Below are 17,977 nucleotides of genomic sequence, written 5' to 3' on the forward strand. Positions count from 1 at the left end.
GCACACTGGAGCCTATTTAAAAGTACAGATGACAAAACACATACACAAGACCATACACTGGTATTAAACTACTGGCAAATGAACAAAAACTACAAACTTCTGTTCAGCCTCAAAATAATCATATCAATAATCAAGCAATCATTTACTGCACTGAGGCCCACAATCTCCTTCTCCGCTCAGTAACAAAAGTGGAAGTCAAGAGTTTCACAGGCACAGAAATGCTGTGTAAGAGAAGAGTCAGGCCCTATATATATATATATATAAAGTGCTTCTGCATAAATGAGATCAGGAGGTATTTCCCTATCCAGAAATGATGTTCCTAATTGTCAGTTCAACCTGGGGATTTGACAATCAGGCAGAGTCCTTGTTGCCTTTTACATCATTTCCCAACAAAGCGCTATTAAAGGCTCCCTATTTTCTACTCCCTAAATCCTATCTTTCCTAAAGGCCACACTTCCCCAACAACTCAAACATCTTTTGAATATAATCCAGAAATATGCCTAACCAATTTTTGTATCTAAACTTCTGGTGGCTTGTCTTCAACTGTTCTTTACATCTTGGGAGAAACCCAGATGGTTACCAAAACATACAAAGCCAGAAACTCAGCCTCAACTTCCATTGAAATGAGACCTACTTCCTTAAAAAAAATCTAACAATTAACCAGGATGACTTATTGACCAAGGGCACTGACAAGGGGATACAGAGCTTTCCCCTGCTGTCACTTTGGTCAAATCCAATTCAGGTCAACGGTGACTGAAAGCAGTATATGTGTTCAAGGGTCTACATGAGTTAGTTAGTTAATTGTTTCAGTCCTGTCCCTAGTGGACAATTAATCACCACAAAAGTCACTACCAAAATTGACACTTGTTGGCAGTCTTAGTAGAGAGGCTAAGGACTGAACTGGCGTGGAGACCAAGTTACCACTGCTCCCGTGGATGTAATCCCTAGTTTATAGAATAACATTGAGACACTTCACCGGGGCACTGTAGGAAAGTTTGAGCTGCTGCTTGTGCTATATCAGTTCCAGGAATGAAAAGAGCATTTCTTTCTCCAGAGCTGTCAACTCAGCATCTCCATCAAACTTAAATTAATTTTACAAAGACAAACAAGTACAGTTAGAAGATCTTCTGAGTTCAGATTATTGTATTCTTAAAATCACACACTTAATATCCTTAACGTACATGAGGATTAAATGACAAGCATCTGACAAGCAGACACCCTTCACCATTGGGAACACCTGTTATGGATCTGTGAAGAAAAGAGCCTGATACCATCATTCCACATGACATCCCACATTCTTGCTCTCTTTATTTTAAGGCATCCTGGCCAATATTTTCATACATGGGTGAGCAAAGTTAGGCTCCTTAATTCATATTTGAAATGCCAGACACTTTTATTCTGTACCCTAATATAGATTTAGAAACCTATGTACTCAAGTACAAAAATTTTGGCTTCTACTTCCCAGCACCAAAAAAAAAAAAAAAAAGTGTTGACATTTTTTAAAGGTTATTTCAAAGCTTAAAGCTATGTGAAGTGTATGAATGTACTGAATAATTTTCTATAAACATTACCTTTTGGTTCTCTTCAATTTCTGTCCTGAGTTCCGAGGAAACAACTGTTTTCGTTATTGCTCTAAGGAAACAAAACATCACATGTGATGGATGCTGCCAGTCCTCTTTCCCACATCCCCCGTCTTGTGACCCCACTTTGCATTCTTTGTCTGAAATATATTTGTAAGCTCCTCAGGGCAGGAATCTGGTATTATCTGCAACAGGAAGCACTTAACACATATTTGGGCACCATTAAAATAGTAAGAAGAAGATAGACCAAGTAACAGCTTTCAGAACTTACTCTTCTGTGCAATGTTATCCTGACACCCTTACCCCAGGCAGCAACTACCACTTAAAAGACTAAACTTAAACTCTGGAATGTACCAAGCCTTAAATTCAATACAGGAAGTCATAGTAAAGTGAGTGCTACCACCATTTCTCTACTCCAGCATTTTAAATTTTAATTGGTGAATAGGGACCTTCTCTAGTATAAACTCATTTGTACACAAGAAGAACTTGTAAGAGGCAATTAAGGATTATTTTAGCGTAACAACTTTAAGCTTCATAGTGTGGTAATTAAGAGTCAGAACACTGCACACCTGATCCTTGCCAGAAAGCCATAGGTGCTGGAACTAGGGGTGCAGGTGGGGGAGGAGGGTGTGGTACAGCACCCCCTGGCATGAAGTAGTTTCCATCACATACAAGGTTTACAGTTTGGTTCAATGTCTCTCAGCACCCCCACTATAAAAATTGTTCTGGCTCCCCTGCTTTCAGCAGAACAGCAAAGATTTCATCAATGGAATCCAAGAACCTGTGAAACTTTTCATATTAAAAACACAGACTCAAAAAAATGGTGGAGTCAGCCAACATTTAATGGCTAAGCTAAAAGGCAGTTTGTGAAAGTCAATACAAAGCTAAGGATATATAGCAGATGTGTACATGTACATAATTGTATGTCTGAGCATCTCTCTTTCTGACATGCTTTGGATTTTGCTAGTTCTCAGACTGTTAGCTCTTTAGTATCTATCTCTATGTCATTACGGGGACCAACACGAAGAGGCCCCAATTCTGATCAAAGTTTATGAGCACTACCATAACACAAATATTAGATTACATACAAAAGCTATGTTAAAAGTATGTTAAAATTGAAAAGTCAAATACTCAAAAGTTGGGAAATGTAACTTTAATTCAGCCTCCTTGTGAGTATGTAATAGTCTTGACCAATATTATATGGGAAGCCTGTGACAGAGCCAGGAATAGAATCCAGTTCTCTGGGATCCCAATCCAATGCCTTAAACACAAGAGAACATGAATTCCCTTCTTGCAGCCCTCTGCCTCATTCCTTGCCCATTCTGTGAATGGAACAATAGCATATGAGAATATAATCAAAGTCTGTACCATGTGCATACAGGGAGACTGAATTAAGACATACCCCTACCTCAGGAGCCAAAATATATGCTGGGGGGAGGGGAAGAGGGTATGAGACTTTGTTCAGTAATACTTGCTGTGAAATGCACAAAATTAACAACACCAGACAATGGAAGAGATAAGACTAGAACACATGGTCTCCTTATGGTGCCCAGCATACCTCCCACTACATCAAAGGGGCAGCAGTAGCTGCTGCATCATTCCTGCCATCCAAATCAGAAAAGTTTTCAAAATAAATCCTTCTCCAAATTAGCCAGGGAAACCAAGCTAGCAACCTTGTTTAAACACATTTCCAATCACAACCATGGAGGTTGTCTGTCTCCAGATTTTCACGGAACTGTATAATTGACAGGAACTGAGCAAACACTCATCCTCTGACACCAGGCGTGCCCCCTTAACCACCTTGCCAATTACCAAGGCACCTCCCCTGGACCATAGTGCGAATTGGTGCAAAAAAAATAAATCTAATGTGCATTTGAGGACCACAAGTGAGATCACAATATGAAAAAGGCTTGTAGAGCACAGAAATCATGCAGGTAACAGTGTTAGCGTTCCAGTGGTCAACTCCAGCTTCTACTGAAGGACAACTTCGTACACTCATCTAACTTCATGCTAAAGATCTTTACTAGGGACATGCTCTCACATGAAAGACTTGTACTTGTTTACTTTCAGCTACAGTGAGCCTCAAGAAACATTTAACAGGCCTACTTCAGCTTTAATCATGCTGAAGAGAGGAGAAAATATGGTTAGGAAAGTTGTTATATTCTGCACTGAATTACCTGGCCTTTGTAGGAAAGTTCTGACTGAGGTCTTTCATGACCATCAAAGCATCCACAGTGGGAGCAGCCAGGATGCGAGCAGCGGTTTGAAAACTTAGATCTAAAAATGAGAACAGTTAAGTCAAGGATTGTAAACTAAACATAGTAATGCATTTAGTGCAAAACAAACTTAATTTATACAATTGCCATCTTCACGTCACACAAGGACTTGGGACACAAACATTTCAGAGGATGATCTGTTGCGTGTGGAAATCTTGAAAGCTTAATTTTCTATCTGTCCCTATTAGGTGCTCACTTTGGTCTTCTTTCTGATCTATAGCCTTTAGTAGCCAACCTTGTGTAAATGGTTTCCTGAAACTGAAAGCCTGTATTGTCTCTGCAGACAGCGCCACGAATTCTAGTTCACCACAGACATGAGGAGCCTTGGCTGGCTCTGGCTAACTAAATCTACTTTGGGGTCTAGGTGCTTGCTTCATGGACCTAGGACCCCTACAAAAAGGCCTTACAATGACATGATTTAAGTAGATATTTAATTGAATATTTATCATTATCATTTTGCTGTAACTTTCTGAAATAGTTAATGATTTCAGTTCTTCTCCAGGAGCATTGGTAGAGCAGGTTCTGTGCAACTAGAATATTGTACATGCAATAGCCTTAGCTATTTCTTTTTCAGGGGCCGTCAGCATCCCTCTCACAGTCCTGTTTAACAAACTACAACTATTCTTGGGACTGAAACACAGAGCAGAATATGGAAAGCTTTTGAAATATGGATCGAACAAGGGAGGGAAAATGAAAAGTTCACTTGATGTCTTTTGCAGGAATTCTAAATTAGTTTACATTTTGTGGCAGCAGAAGGAAGAAAAAACGGTGACTATTAAAAAAAAAAATGAGTTGAAAAGCCCGGGAAACATTTATGCTACAATAACAAGGTGTTTGCATTTGGCTGCATTGGTGGTATTTTTATTTATTTTTCTCTTTTTTAAACTTAAAACTACTGACTTGGTAACTTGTACAATATGACAGCACCATAAATATACAGGATTTCTGCTGACCACAATGAAAATTGAGAGCAGTGCTAAGAAACTTGCAGGACTGGAGTCCTACATTCACTCCTTCCTATGAGTTATCTATATTCCTCCGTAGAAAAGAGACTATAACGGGAATTGAGGGTACTTCATTCACATCACATAGGAATGAGCCCTTAGGCCCCAATCCTGCAAACACTATGCACATCCTTAATTCTACCTATGGAAGTAGTCCCATTGTAGACAGTGGGATTACTTACATTAGTAAAGTTAAATAAATGCCTAAGCAGTGGCAGCATCAGGGCCTTAAAGGGTAAAGTTGTCCAAGGTGAAGGCAAAGAAACATAGGTGCTGGAACTAGAGGTGCTGCCACACCCTCTGGCTTGAAAGGGTTTCCATCATATACAGGGTTTAGTTTGGCTCTCAGCACCCCTACTATAAAAATTGTTCCAGCACCCCTGCCTCAGGATCAACAACATCTTGAGTTTAGTCCTTCAGTGGCTTGGAGAAAACAGAACCTTCTGAGGTAGGTTGGGGCCATGACAAAAGATATCATTCAATTTTTCTCACTTTCTTTTCTATACCTTGCAGATACTATAAGCTGGCACCCTACACTTCCAGAAGATATGCCAGGGTGCTGAACATCAAGAGTGTTTGAGTACCAACGATGTAGTCATTGTGTAGAAGGAAAACTTTATGGATCATTTGGTTCAGTGGTCTCCAACCTCTTCCGGGTGGCGAGCTCCGGACGATGACCCACCGAGGACCGTGGCTGGCGGACAAGCATCCGCTGAAATGCCGCCGAGAAGCAGCAACGTCAAGAGGTGTTGCCGCCGAAATGCCGCTGAAAATCAGCAGCATTTCTGCAGTGACGCCTCTTGGTGACGCCGCTTTTCAGCGGCATTTCGGCGGACACTTGTCTGCCGGCCAGTACACAGGTGCACATAGATGCCCCGGTGGGCGCCATGGTGCCCGCGGGCACCGCGTTTGGGACCACTGCCTTAGTTGGTATGGAAACTTACTAAAACTATTTCCATTACTACTTCCCAAGAAGGTTTAGATTGAAAGCTACTGGACATTCTAGGAATTTAGTTAAGGTCTCCCTTGAGAATACCCTCCTATAAGCAAATATCACTTTCATGGAGAGACCATGCAAGGGACATATTTTTACATAAATTTAATTTCAGTACAACTAGGAAGAAGCTTTTCCACATATAAATTACCTTGTAACTGCCATACTTTTAAAGGTGCCATTTCATTGGTACTTTCAATAAGATGCTTTCTAAGCTCCTTCAGTTCTTCCTTCAAGTCAGGATACAACTGCCTGAAAGAAAAAAAAAAACAGACCTTCCTTAGTGCCAGATCAGCGAAACTGTAGTTAATCCAAAGAAATAAGCACACCAAAAATGTCTGCACCTGCTATTACACATAGTTTCTGCTCTCTTATGGCCTTTAGGCTATTTGAGTGCATTGCTAAAACTCTTCAACTCTAACTGCCTACATAGGTTTGGGGTTTATTTGGTTATTTTTGCAAAAACAATGAAAGTAGGTTTTACCATACTACAATAGATTTTTACCAAAAGAATGTCTTACCTTAGCTTTCCAAAGAGAAATCCTTGCACTTCATCAATAGGGTCATTTTCACCTATCATTGTAGCATTCACCTCCGTACCTATAAATACAAAGCAACGCTACTATTACAGCACTATTCAGACGGTAGTTTCTTACATATATTCTTTGGTTAGTTTTACATAATAGCAGTAAACAGTAATGATGAATACTTACTTTGAGATCTACAAATGAGTGATGTGTACTTTACAAAAAGTGGGTAAACAGTGTCGTCTCCATATTTTACAGATGGGGCAAACGTGGACAACTGAGGAGTGACAGCCCATGGTCATATGGCAAGTCACTGTGAAAACTGGAAATAGAAGCCAGTTCTTGTGACACCCAGCCCCATGATCAGTTCACCACAACTGCCATGCCTATCTAGCAAACGTTCATTAAAAAATTAAACCAGCTAAAAACAGGATGTTGTATTTGCCGCCAAATACAAGAAACAGAGATGCAGAAGTGAATCTGGAAATGATACTCCTCTTCCCAAGGGATGTTAAGAACTCCAAAGGAGAGCACAGCCTTTGTGTTAACTGTAGAGATGACTCAGCAACAGTAGGAAGAAAAGGGGGGTTGGATCAGAAAAGGAAAAATAGAGGAATAGTGGAATTCGCTAGGGTAGGAAGATTTTTCTGTGTAACAGATATGTCAATGCTACAAAATACTCTATTATTTAGTATTAATGAAAAATAATGTGTATATATTGACTAACACAAAAGGATCTTCCCACCGACTCAGTTTTATCCAGAATGAGGGGGTTTTCTAAGAAAGAAAGAAAGAAAGAAAGAAAGGAAGGGTTTCCTTCCTGTGCGGTTGTGAAAACAGCTTCTATTCCATAAACCAATACACAAAAGTCTTGCTGAAGTTGTAATGATACATTAATGAAATAACTCACACACTAATGCAACAAGAATAAAAGCTTCCTAAATTGAAATTAATCAGATGCTCCAATATGTGAGTTATTCTCAAAATGATAATTAACTAGAAATTTAGGCTAAAAAAAGGCATTTGAATAAAAGCTCCGCAATCTCGAATAATGTGAGGGATAATTTTTGTACATTGCAAAGCATTTTACTGTAAGAGTCTCACAGAGAATATTGACAAAGCAAAGAGTTACGAACACCAGAGTTAAGAACTGACTGGTCAACCACACACTTCATTTGGAACCAAAAGTACACAATCAGGCAGCAGCAGAGACCAAAAAAAGAAGGTGACGGTGGGAGTATGGCAAATATAGTAGAGTCCTGTGTTAAATGTAAACTACTAAAAAAGTAAAGGGGAAGCTTAAAAGAAGATTTGACAAGGTAGGGAAACTGATTCTGTGTTTGTTTCATTTAAATTAAGCTGGCTAAAGGCAGCATTTTTCTTCTGCATAGTGAACTTTTAAAGTTGTATTATGTCAATGTTCAGTTGTAAACATTTGAAAGAACAACCATAATGTTTTGTTCACAGTTATGAACATTTCAGAGTTAAGAACAACCTCCGTTCTTGAGGTGTTTGTTAAGACTATGGTTAGAAAAAGGTCACACTGCAAACCCTAAAACATCTTGCATGAAGTATAAGTTTTGTTCTACTCAATAATGATCTACATTTACTTTGGATGAAAGGAAATGTATTATACACTATGGCTACTGCTATCTTTCTACTGAGTTTACCGCCTGTAGCGGGGTGGTTACCCACTCCTGCCCTCCGGGGCTTGAAACAGCCCAGGAGAGGGCTGTGGCTGGGGCAAGAAGCCTGGGCTGATTGGGGAAAGTAGGCTCAGCTGTGGCAATGCCCCAATCAGGCCCAGCTGGCCCCTATAAGAGGCTGTGAGCCAAAAGCCCAGTCAGTCTCTGTCTGCTTGTAGAGGGAGAAGGGCCTGGCTGCAGGGACTTAAGCAAGACACCTAGATTGGGAGCAGGACTGGAGAAGGGCCAGAGGAGCTGGGAGCTCCAGCCTGGAAAGCCCCAGGCTGCAGGCCTGACTAAAGGCCAAATAGGTGCAGGGTTGCAATGGGGCAGCCCATGGGTAGGCAGAGGCAGCAGGTCTGAACCTCTTTGCCTGTGATGAGTGGCTTATACTGCAGTCTGCCCCTGTGAATGGGGGCTAGATGGAGACTGGACAGTAGCCAAGACTGAGGTGAAGTGGGGATAGTGGGTGAGGGTTCCCCTGGGATGGGGAGACCCAGAACTGTGGGTGGACTGCCAGGGGGCAGCACCCAGTTAAAGGGGCACCGGGGTCCTGGGAGAGACAGGGAGGCCAGCAGTGGTGGTGAGACACTGGCCTGAAGAGGGTGCTCTGGAGGCTGGATGCTAATTCCCAAGGACAACCAGCAGGAGGTGCTGCCGGGTGAGTCTGTGCCCGGTTACACTGCCATATAGGCTGAAACAATATCACAGTTAGTTTATATGTGATCAAGTCAATGTTAATATTTTAAAACAGATTAGAAGAGCAGGACTTGCTTTTGATAGTAGCTATTTCTTTTTAAAAATCCAGAAGTATCTGATGTCTGCTAAATGGACACAAAGATAAAATTATTAAATGCAATTCTATAAAATACATATATACCCATGAACTTAACTAATTTGCAGTTTAGCCAGTCTGTATCAAATTTCCAGAAATGGGGATTGCCCCATTCTTGCTCTAGAGATGGTAGGAGGGGCAAAACTAATTTTTAAATATTTTAGTCTCCATCTCCCTGTATGGCTTGGAAGGCTGATGGAGGAACCATACTATGCTCTGGAAAGGGGTAAGGAAAAAGTAATGCCTTGGTGGTGAACAATAGTAATCATCCTAATTAAAGAATGGCATCAATATGCTCAAAGTAAACCTGCTCCCAAAATTAGAGGATGACGACAACACGGAGAGTAGGAAGGAAGAGATTGTGGCTCTTCAGAGCTCAGGCAGGGAAGAAGAGCACCATCTGTTCTCAGAGAGAAACTATTCATGTGAAAAAAATACGAAACCACTTTATTATAACTCAAATTATTTGTATATACAATTCTTATTTTAAGTAGGAATTTACCTTTCACCTGGGTATCATCCTTGGCCTTATATTCTGTGCTTTTAATAGCCAGTTCCACACCATAGCCTGACAGGTAGACTTTTTCTTTACTTGGATTCTGGAAGAAAAGGTAAAAAAAAACAAAAACCAACAGCACATAGCATGTTGTTGTATGGATATACAACACACTAAGCTAGTGTTTCCCATAGCAAAATAGCTCGTATTGCCACCTATTTAAAGGGGTTAGAGTGCCAGAGCATGAATGTCTGTCATTTTAGCATTCAGACACAACTTGTACAGTATAAAATACATGAGAAGCAGCCCCAGCATGAGTTATTTTGCAGGAGTACAACATAACTGTTTAATGTCTTATTCCTACTAGGCTCTTTGCAGTTAGTCTAGCTGAAGAGGAGGATAAAGAATCATAGGAAAGAGCAGATCACACTAGGGCTGGTGAATGGTCCTGTGATGGAATCCCTGACTGTGTCCAAAACAAAGCTTGTGACTACTGAATAGACCCAAACAAAAAATGATGCTGCATAAGCCAATATTTGAACCAACTTTAGATGGATACATTTCTTTAATCAAAACGAACAGCAGGGAAAAAAGTGGTTCTTTTTTGCTGAGAAGCAAGGGAATGAAAATACTCCAGCCTCCAGCATTCACTGAATGGTAAAAATAAATCAAACCAATTAACACTTCAGGACAGGAGATCATATATTTGTTTCATAATTTTTAAGATGACACCTCTGAGCACTTCATAAGTCTTAACAGCATATTATAATCAAATGGCTATTCTAACCAAGGCCCAGAATTAAGCATTTTATGCAAATAATGGGAATTGTGTCACATGAAATTGTGTTATTTTTAAAAAGAAAAGGGTGGTATACAGCCTTATTCTTTTTGCTATGTTTCACTGAAAGTACAAATATCACTAAAGCTGAGCCAATTGATGCCTTTTCACATATAGCAAATTTGGCTGTCAGCCCAAGTACTACATTTATGGTTTTTTATCAACACTATCACACCATCAGGAATAGAAACTAAACAGATCAAAACTCTTGTAAGCCACTAACATGTACAGTTAAACATCCATTCTACAACTATTCCTTTTGAGCTCCAGTATAGAAAGTAAATTGGGGGTGTCTCCCCTTCCCCCCCGCCCAGATCGATGGGATGGAGGGAGAAACAAAAGCAGATCACAGTAGGACTGGTGAATGGTTCAGCAATGGAATTCAATCCTATTCCAAATAAAAGGAATGGCCTCCATTTGGAAAATACCTCTCACTCTTTACCCACCCAGCTTATGCTACATATGTTTTGTGCTTCACCACACCCATGCAAATACTGGATAATAAAAGGAACTCTTTCTCAGACATTTAAATGATGCAAGTAATTTTCATAATTTGATTGTATAGATGTCAGAATACAGAAATGCAGTCTGAATATTCCGTTTAACGCAAAGAAAATATTCCTGTAACAGGAAATATGGGCCTAGATTTTTCAAAACAGATGCCTAAAATCACAGGTGCCTATAGCCAGAGTCACACCTCTCAAAAGTTAGGCCACTCATTTAAGTATCTAAGTGTTGATGTCGGAGCCTCACCTTAGGCACTCATTTTTTAAAGTCTTAGCAATAAGTTCTTCCTAATTCCAAATAAATTGGTTCAAAATAGTATCAGTACTTACAGCAACATAGTGTCTGAGGACGTAAGTGATTTCTCCTGCACTGGCTTTCGAAACAAGCAGATTGTGGAATTTGGAAAACTCCTCAGTGCCAATCTCAGCATACAGTATGACAACAGGACTTTCCGGGTTTGAGAGGGGGAATCTGTGATCTCCTTTGAACAAAAATGGCTTCAGCCTAAGAACAAACATCAAGAATGTGGTGGTTTTAACATACACTTGAAAGAGGAAACTGAGCAAGATGCATCCAAATCTCTTTTCCCTCCCTGTGTAACTGTCAGGTGTCTTTTCACCAAGGACAAGGTCTCAGACTATTCTCTATTCATTATTAAGCTTGTCAGTCATTCGTGTGTGGTGGCAAAACTTTGATAAAATGGAAAGAGGGCTCCAAAAGTTTAACCATAAAACTGGATGGGTGGAGGTTGGAAAGCACCTAACCATGATCCTTATATAAATGAGCAACAACTTGCTTAATGTTTTCAATAAACTCTATTGGGGCATGAGTCCTATCTCTAAAATAAAATAAGCTAAACACAACAGACATTAAGTAGACATTGCCAACCTCCTATAGGTTTCGTTTTCCTGTTCTGTATTCTTGTGTATTTTCTCCTTCTTTTCAAATCTTGCCCCTAATATAAGATTCAAAATATTCCCAAATGGGATTTACCAACAGACTGCATCTGCAGTGCATGAACTAGAAGTAAAAGATGCCAACCTTTTATATTTACAAAAAATCAAGCTGCAAAACAGAGAGGAATCTGAAGGCAGATTGTAGTTTAAGTTTCTAAGATGTTAATAATTATATTTTGTAAAGTCTCTCACTTCAGTTTTTACTGCCAATTTCAACTCAATTATTTCCTTCATAATCCTGTTAGTTATGATGGAAAATTTAAGATTACTATTGTGTGTCATTTTAAATAATATCTGAATGAAAATCTGAGACTCATGTATTTGTCAGCATAAGCTTAGTTTTTGTTGTCCTAAACTTAAAATGTGCAACACTTACAACAGAACCACTCTCAGAAATGGTTTGTAAGCATTCTGCTGTCCAGAATTTTACTGTCCACAGAAAATAACAATATGGTAGCACTGACTCTAGTATTTATAGTACAACTACCTAAATTTAAAGTATTTTACATGTTCAAAGGATTAGTGTCTTACTATACTAACACATTAATGCCCTAGGAACACATGAACCACATCAAGATTCTGGAGTGGTTGGAGAGTTCATGGTCCTCCACAGTTAGCAGAGACAGGTTGCAGTGTAGGGCTTACTAAATCAGGAAACTTTCTGTCAAGGCAGTTCTCTAGTTGCTGCTTAAAAGCATAGCTCTTTGTGTTTGTCCTCATACTACACAGATGTGACCACTGGTATGCATCTACTCCACTATCCTTCCTCCAACAGAGGTCAGCACCATAGTGCAGAGGAAGATATGAACCCTCATAATGCACAGTTATGCAGTCGGGATTACCTGGGGGAAGTTTCTACCTAACCTCAGGCACTTTTTGTCTCATACATTTTTTGTACTGTCAGCAATCTACTCCACAATCGATTAATTTGGAGCAACATTCAGGCAGACCCTGTGTAGTAACATTGTGCAGTCCAACCACGTTCCTTTTAAGACAATTCGGACCAGCAATCCAAATAAAGAATCCTCTATGTTTATTATACCCAAATTCTGTTCCTTCTCTCATGAGGGACACAACATCTTTTATACTCATTAATTTAACTGTGGCTCTTCTGATTATTCATATTAAATGCGTAATTACTGTTTTTAATCCTAAAATGCTTGCCCCCCAATAATATCCAGCAGCAGCAAATTCCAAAGATTAACAATAATGTTAAACAGTCAACTGTCACATGGGAGTGGGCAAGCAGCTGACTCCAATTCAGCAGTCCTCTCAGAGGCTGCTGGGAGTGGGAGGGGTCTGGCCCTATATAAATCAGGCCCAGCTCATTCCAAGGAGAAAGATGAATGAAGCAACTCTCAAGAAGATGGGGGGTGGGGGAAGGAGAAAGAAAAAATACCTAATGGGGGAACCACCTTGGGATAACAATTCTGAGTTTAGGGAGAATGAAGCACCAACTGCAGCCTATCTCCCTAGAAAACTTTGGACTCTCTCTAGAGGTAAGAGAACTATGGGGAAACAGCACTAAAAGCTTTCAGTGTAGATGAGGATAAAATAAAACTTTTATAAAAAAGTGTATTACTACTACATTTTCTCTGGCTCTATATTCCCTCCCCCCCCCTTACATACCTCCTTCCTCCACTCCCCCTTTTTCTGTGGTGGTCATATCATCCTGGTCCACCAGAAATAGCTTGGTGACAAATGCATTTTGGAGGAGTGGGAGAGGAACTACCAGTTTTAGATGTGTGGCCTTTTATTTTTGATGGGTTTCCCTTTGCTCTCTTATTTTAAGAAAAAGAGAAACAGGAGCCTCTGACTGACCTCTTCTTAACCATTCATTAACTTTTATATCTTTATTATGTCAGCTCTTCCTCTTTAAAAAAAAAAAAACAAAACAAGGCAACAGACTCTTTACATGGACACACTTCCACATTTCTAAGAATTACTGCTGCCCGTCTACAGACCTTTTTCCACTTCTTCTAGTTCCTTTTAGAACATCCTTGCTTTATGGTACAATTTTTGAGAGTGAGAAGGATAAGAGACAATTATTCCTGACTGGCTTGACACCAAAGAATAAACTGCAAATGTGTGTTTACTACTCTGCCTCAGAAAGGGCAAATACAGACTGGAAACAGAGTATGTAGAAAGTAGCAATTCAATAAAATCCACCCCCCGCCCCCTTAATAAGTCTAACAAAGCTACAGTTTGGGCTAGATCTTGTATAAAAAGACTACCTTTCTGAAGCTGTTTGTAAAAGGATTTCAAGGGTGTCAAATTCACAAGTCTTCTTCCCATGCACAGCAAAAAATGAGTTACAACCCACTGGTGGAGGTTCGTCTGCTGCTATCTGTATTAAAACATCTGTGTTACAATATAGTTTGTACAATTTTCTTAGACCAAAAATAATAGAAATCACTACATTAAATTAAAAAATGAAACTGAAAATAGGACTTTTAGGCAATAATAATACTGGGCTCCCAATCAAGGAGCTCAAGGTGATGTACAACTCCAATTATTAATGTAATTAAAAGCTACCTGCTAAACAAACAAAGGTTCTCTTTATTTTTTTAACACTTAATTTTCACAAATGGTATGGTTTGCAGAGGGTATTTACAATGATAGGGCTTTTTTCCCCAACTTCAAAATTGTTTTATTTTACATATGTAACTACACAGAACATTTTATGCATACCAGGAAATTCCTTATGCTTAAGCACCAAAAAGTCTCTCTCTCTAAACAGAACATATCAAATCATTCAAGATGAAAAGGAAAACTTCCTCAGAAAAGAACACAAGTCTGCTATTATTAAAATAAAGTACATTACAGAATGGTGCATATTTTATAACAAACTCTAAAATGTACTAGATTTGTAAAATAAAGGTGCAAAGAATACAATTTCCATTTAAGGATTCTGATAACTCCAGTTCCACATGCATGGGGATAATATCTTCAGGGTATGGCTACACTTACAGTTTGCAGCGCTGGTCATCCAGCTGTGTAGGAGCAGCGCTGGTGTGTGGCCACATTTACAGCATTTGCAGCGCTGTTGGGAGTGCTGCATTATGGGCAGCTATCCCAGCATTCAAGTGGCAACAACGTGCTTTTCAAAAGAGGGGGGTGGAGGGTGGTGTACTGTGACAGGGAGCGGGGAAGATAGAGTGGATTTTTGGAGGTAACACTGTGTGTTACCTTCCTGGATTGAAAAATCACAAAATGTTCGCGAACCCTTAGTCTTAACTCTTAATTGCAAACAGCCTGCCTCCAACACGGACTCCCCGCTGATTCACTCACTCCCTGTGGTGTACTGTGACAGGGAGCGGGGAAGAGAGAGAGAGTGGATTTTTGGAGCCAATACTGTGCGTTAGCTTCCTGGATTGAAAAATCACAAAATGTTCACGAACCCTTAGTCTTAATTAGAAACAGCGTTGGATGCAGGCTGTTTGCCTGTCAAGCAAACATTCACTCCCTGCCTCTCATTTGATCGTTCACAGCCAGGTACAGATAGCTCCTGTTTGCTGTGATCAGTGTTTGTTTTTTTAGATAAGCAGTTCAACGGAGCTCCGATGGATCGGAGTTCACAACAAAACAAAGAGAGGCTGCATAACAAAACAAAGAGTAATTTAGTTAAAAGCATTCTGGGATATCTCCTTATTCCCTGGAGGCCAATAAAAGCGCTGGTGTGTGTCCACACTTGATGAGCAGCGCTGGATCACCAGCGCTGCAATCGCTACACCCCAACCTGACCAGGTGTACAGCCAGCGCTGCAGCCAGCGAGTTGCAGCGCTGGATGTGCCTTGCAGGTGTGGACGGTTACTAATTGCAGCGCTGGAAAGCCTCTACCAGCGCTGCAACTTGCAAGTGTAGCCAAGCCCTTAGAGTCCCATAACAGAACTACTGAAGAACTAGTAAGTTTATGATGTCACAGATGCCATGGAAATGAAACCTGATTAGCTACACAAATAGAACAACTCTTTGATTAAGCAACAGAAAGTCCTGTGGCACCTTTAAGACTAACAGATGTATTGGAGCATAAGCTTTCATGGGTGAACATGCATCTGATGAAGTGGGTATTCACCCATGAAAGCTTATGCTCCAATACATCTGTTAGTCTTAAAGGTGCCACAGGACTCTGTTGCTTTTTACAGATTCAGACTAACACGGCTATCCCTCTGATACCTCTTAGCAACCTTAATCAAAGAGTAACTATACACTTATCTATCCCTTTACTTAGAAAGCCCAAATATTTAAAAAGGAATTAGATGCCAAAATCAAAAGAAAAAACAAACCAAAAAAAAAACCCCTGGGTCACAGTTATGTTTGTGTTGTGATAAAAATACACATTCTATATACTTGAGAATGAGTATTGTAAGATGTATCTTTGAGGCCTTGCAGAGAGACTTCTGGCAAAAAGTGAAACTTTTACTTTAGAAATATTAATGTAAATTAAGCAGCAATTTTTTTTAGAAAGTTAAGCCATCTGAAAGAAGCTAAACAAGGTACAAACCCTCTTTCCCCCTCTTCAGGTCTCCATTAATTTTGCATCAAAATATTTAAAGTCATTTAATTACTTTTATTCCTCAAAATAACTGTTTTTCAAAACAAGCTTGGGTTTGACTATGACATGGAATGGAGGCCTTTACTAGTTTGAAAACATTTTTATTATCTGAGCCACAAACTTAATATCTGTAGGTAGCTGAAGTAGCTACTTCCTTCCTGGATCCTATGAAACAGTCATTGGATGGCTTCCGTTGCTGTGTACTAACCTGCTGAAAGGCTTGAATCGTAGCAGAATAGGAACGTAAAGACAGGGAAAACTTCAACAAGTTCTGCTGTAGTGGTGACAGATTCTGGCAGGCTGCTTTCAGCATTCCATGGTAAGAGGAATAATTAGTACCTGCAAAGCCAGAGCACAAGCAATTAACTTCCATGTGAGACTATTGCAGAAGAGGGCCATTTAACTGTAAATCATGGGTTTTCACAATAATCTATACTATGAAAAGTGCTGGGGACCATTATGTAGTTAAAACCTGAAATAATAAGGGCCAATCTCACTAAACAATATGAAGTATTACTCCTGTTTTTGTTTTTTTAAGAGCCTAGTTCTACAGTTGGATCTGCACTAAGTTCCATGTAACTTTAGATGCAACTGCAGGATCAGGGCCTAAACATGACGAGTGTGGGAATATAGTTAAAAGTTGCTAGCTACTTACTATTTAAAAAATTACTTTTCCCAATAAACCCAAAGAAAGAGAATACACTTCTACCCCGATATAACGCTGTCCTCAGGAGCCAAAAAATCTTACCGCAGATAGGTGAAACTGCGTTATATCAAACTTGCTTTGATCCGCCAGAGTGTGCAGCCCCCCCTGCTCCCCCGAGCAGTGCTTTACCGCATTATATTCAAATTTGTGTTATATCGGGGTAGAGGTGTATTTACAGTATTTTCTTGTCATGGCACAACCTGACAGATCAGTTTTAGCACAAACTGGCTTTAATCAACTGGCTGTTTGATTACCCTGTTCAGGTCACAGTTCCCATCACAATCTAAGTTATATAGATAGAGTTTATGTTCCATTTTTCTGTGATTGCATACATTGTAAAACATTTTGCTTACTTTTCATCTATGCTGATTAATATCAAGCAAGGAAAAGGGTTTACAGAATCTTACCACCATGATCTGATGATCTAATATCTTGACTGGCTTCCACAAAAGTCCAGAATTTCTCTTGACCTTCTTCTGCTAAAAATTCACTGAACAGAGAGGGGGAGGGGGAAATCTTCAAAAGAACTTATTTTATGATGTTTATCTCAAATTACAGTGCTTTATGAAACTGTTAGCTTTTACAGCACATTTAATCCCTAGCATATGTCTACCCATATAAGAAAAACAAACATCATTACTAGAAAAGAAGCTAGAAATAGCAGGAATGCTGCAAGTAAGGCTGGCTGATAAAACTGTGTAAAGCAGTGATTCTCAACCAGGGGTATGCATACCCCTGGGGGTAGGTACTCAACTCATCTAGATCAGTTTTTCTCAGCCTGGGGGCTACAGAATGAGTTTAGTGGGACTGCAAGTGCAGGGTTGGCATTAGGGGGTGGCAAGCAGGGCAAATGCCCAGGGCTCCACACCATAGGGACCCTGTAAAGCTAAGTTATACTCTTCAGCCCGCCATCTGAGGCTTGGGCTTCAGACAAGGTTCACAAGTTAAAAACAGGCTCAAGTATCACACTGAAATGTAAATACAGTATTTATATTCCAATCGGTTTATTTTATAATTA

At 39.8% G+C, this 17,977-nt stretch overlaps 1 protein-coding gene across 4 annotated transcripts in view; it reads right to left on the reverse strand.

The window, feature by feature from the left end:
• Positions 1–17,977, reverse strand: part of UGGT1 (UDP-glucose glycoprotein glucosyltransferase 1) — an 88,193-nt gene that overhangs the window by 62,426 nt on the left and 7,790 nt on the right. For all 4 annotated transcript variants that reach the window (XM_039488542.1, XM_039488541.1, XM_039488544.1 and 1 more), the window contains exons 3-11: positions 17,367–17,449; positions 16,462–16,592; positions 13,933–14,045; positions 11,072–11,246; positions 9,404–9,500; positions 6,376–6,454; positions 6,006–6,106; positions 3,758–3,857; positions 1,572–1,632 (exon numbers count right to left, since the gene is read on the reverse strand). In XM_039488542.1, coding sequence (XP_039344476.1) covers positions 1,572–1,632; positions 3,758–3,857; positions 6,006–6,106; positions 6,376–6,454; positions 9,404–9,500; positions 11,072–11,246; positions 13,933–14,045; positions 16,462–16,592; positions 17,367–17,449 — 940 coding nt within the window. The remainder of the gene's footprint in view (positions 1–1,571; positions 1,633–3,757; positions 3,858–6,005; positions 6,107–6,375; positions 6,455–9,403; positions 9,501–11,071; positions 11,247–13,932; positions 14,046–16,461; positions 16,593–17,366; positions 17,450–17,977) is intronic.

This window comes from Mauremys reevesii, linkage group 9, assembly GCF_016161935.1.
Source record: "Mauremys reevesii isolate NIE-2019 linkage group 9, ASM1616193v1, whole genome shotgun sequence".
Taxonomy (NCBI): Eukaryota; Metazoa; Chordata; order Testudines; family Geoemydidae; genus Mauremys; species Mauremys reevesii.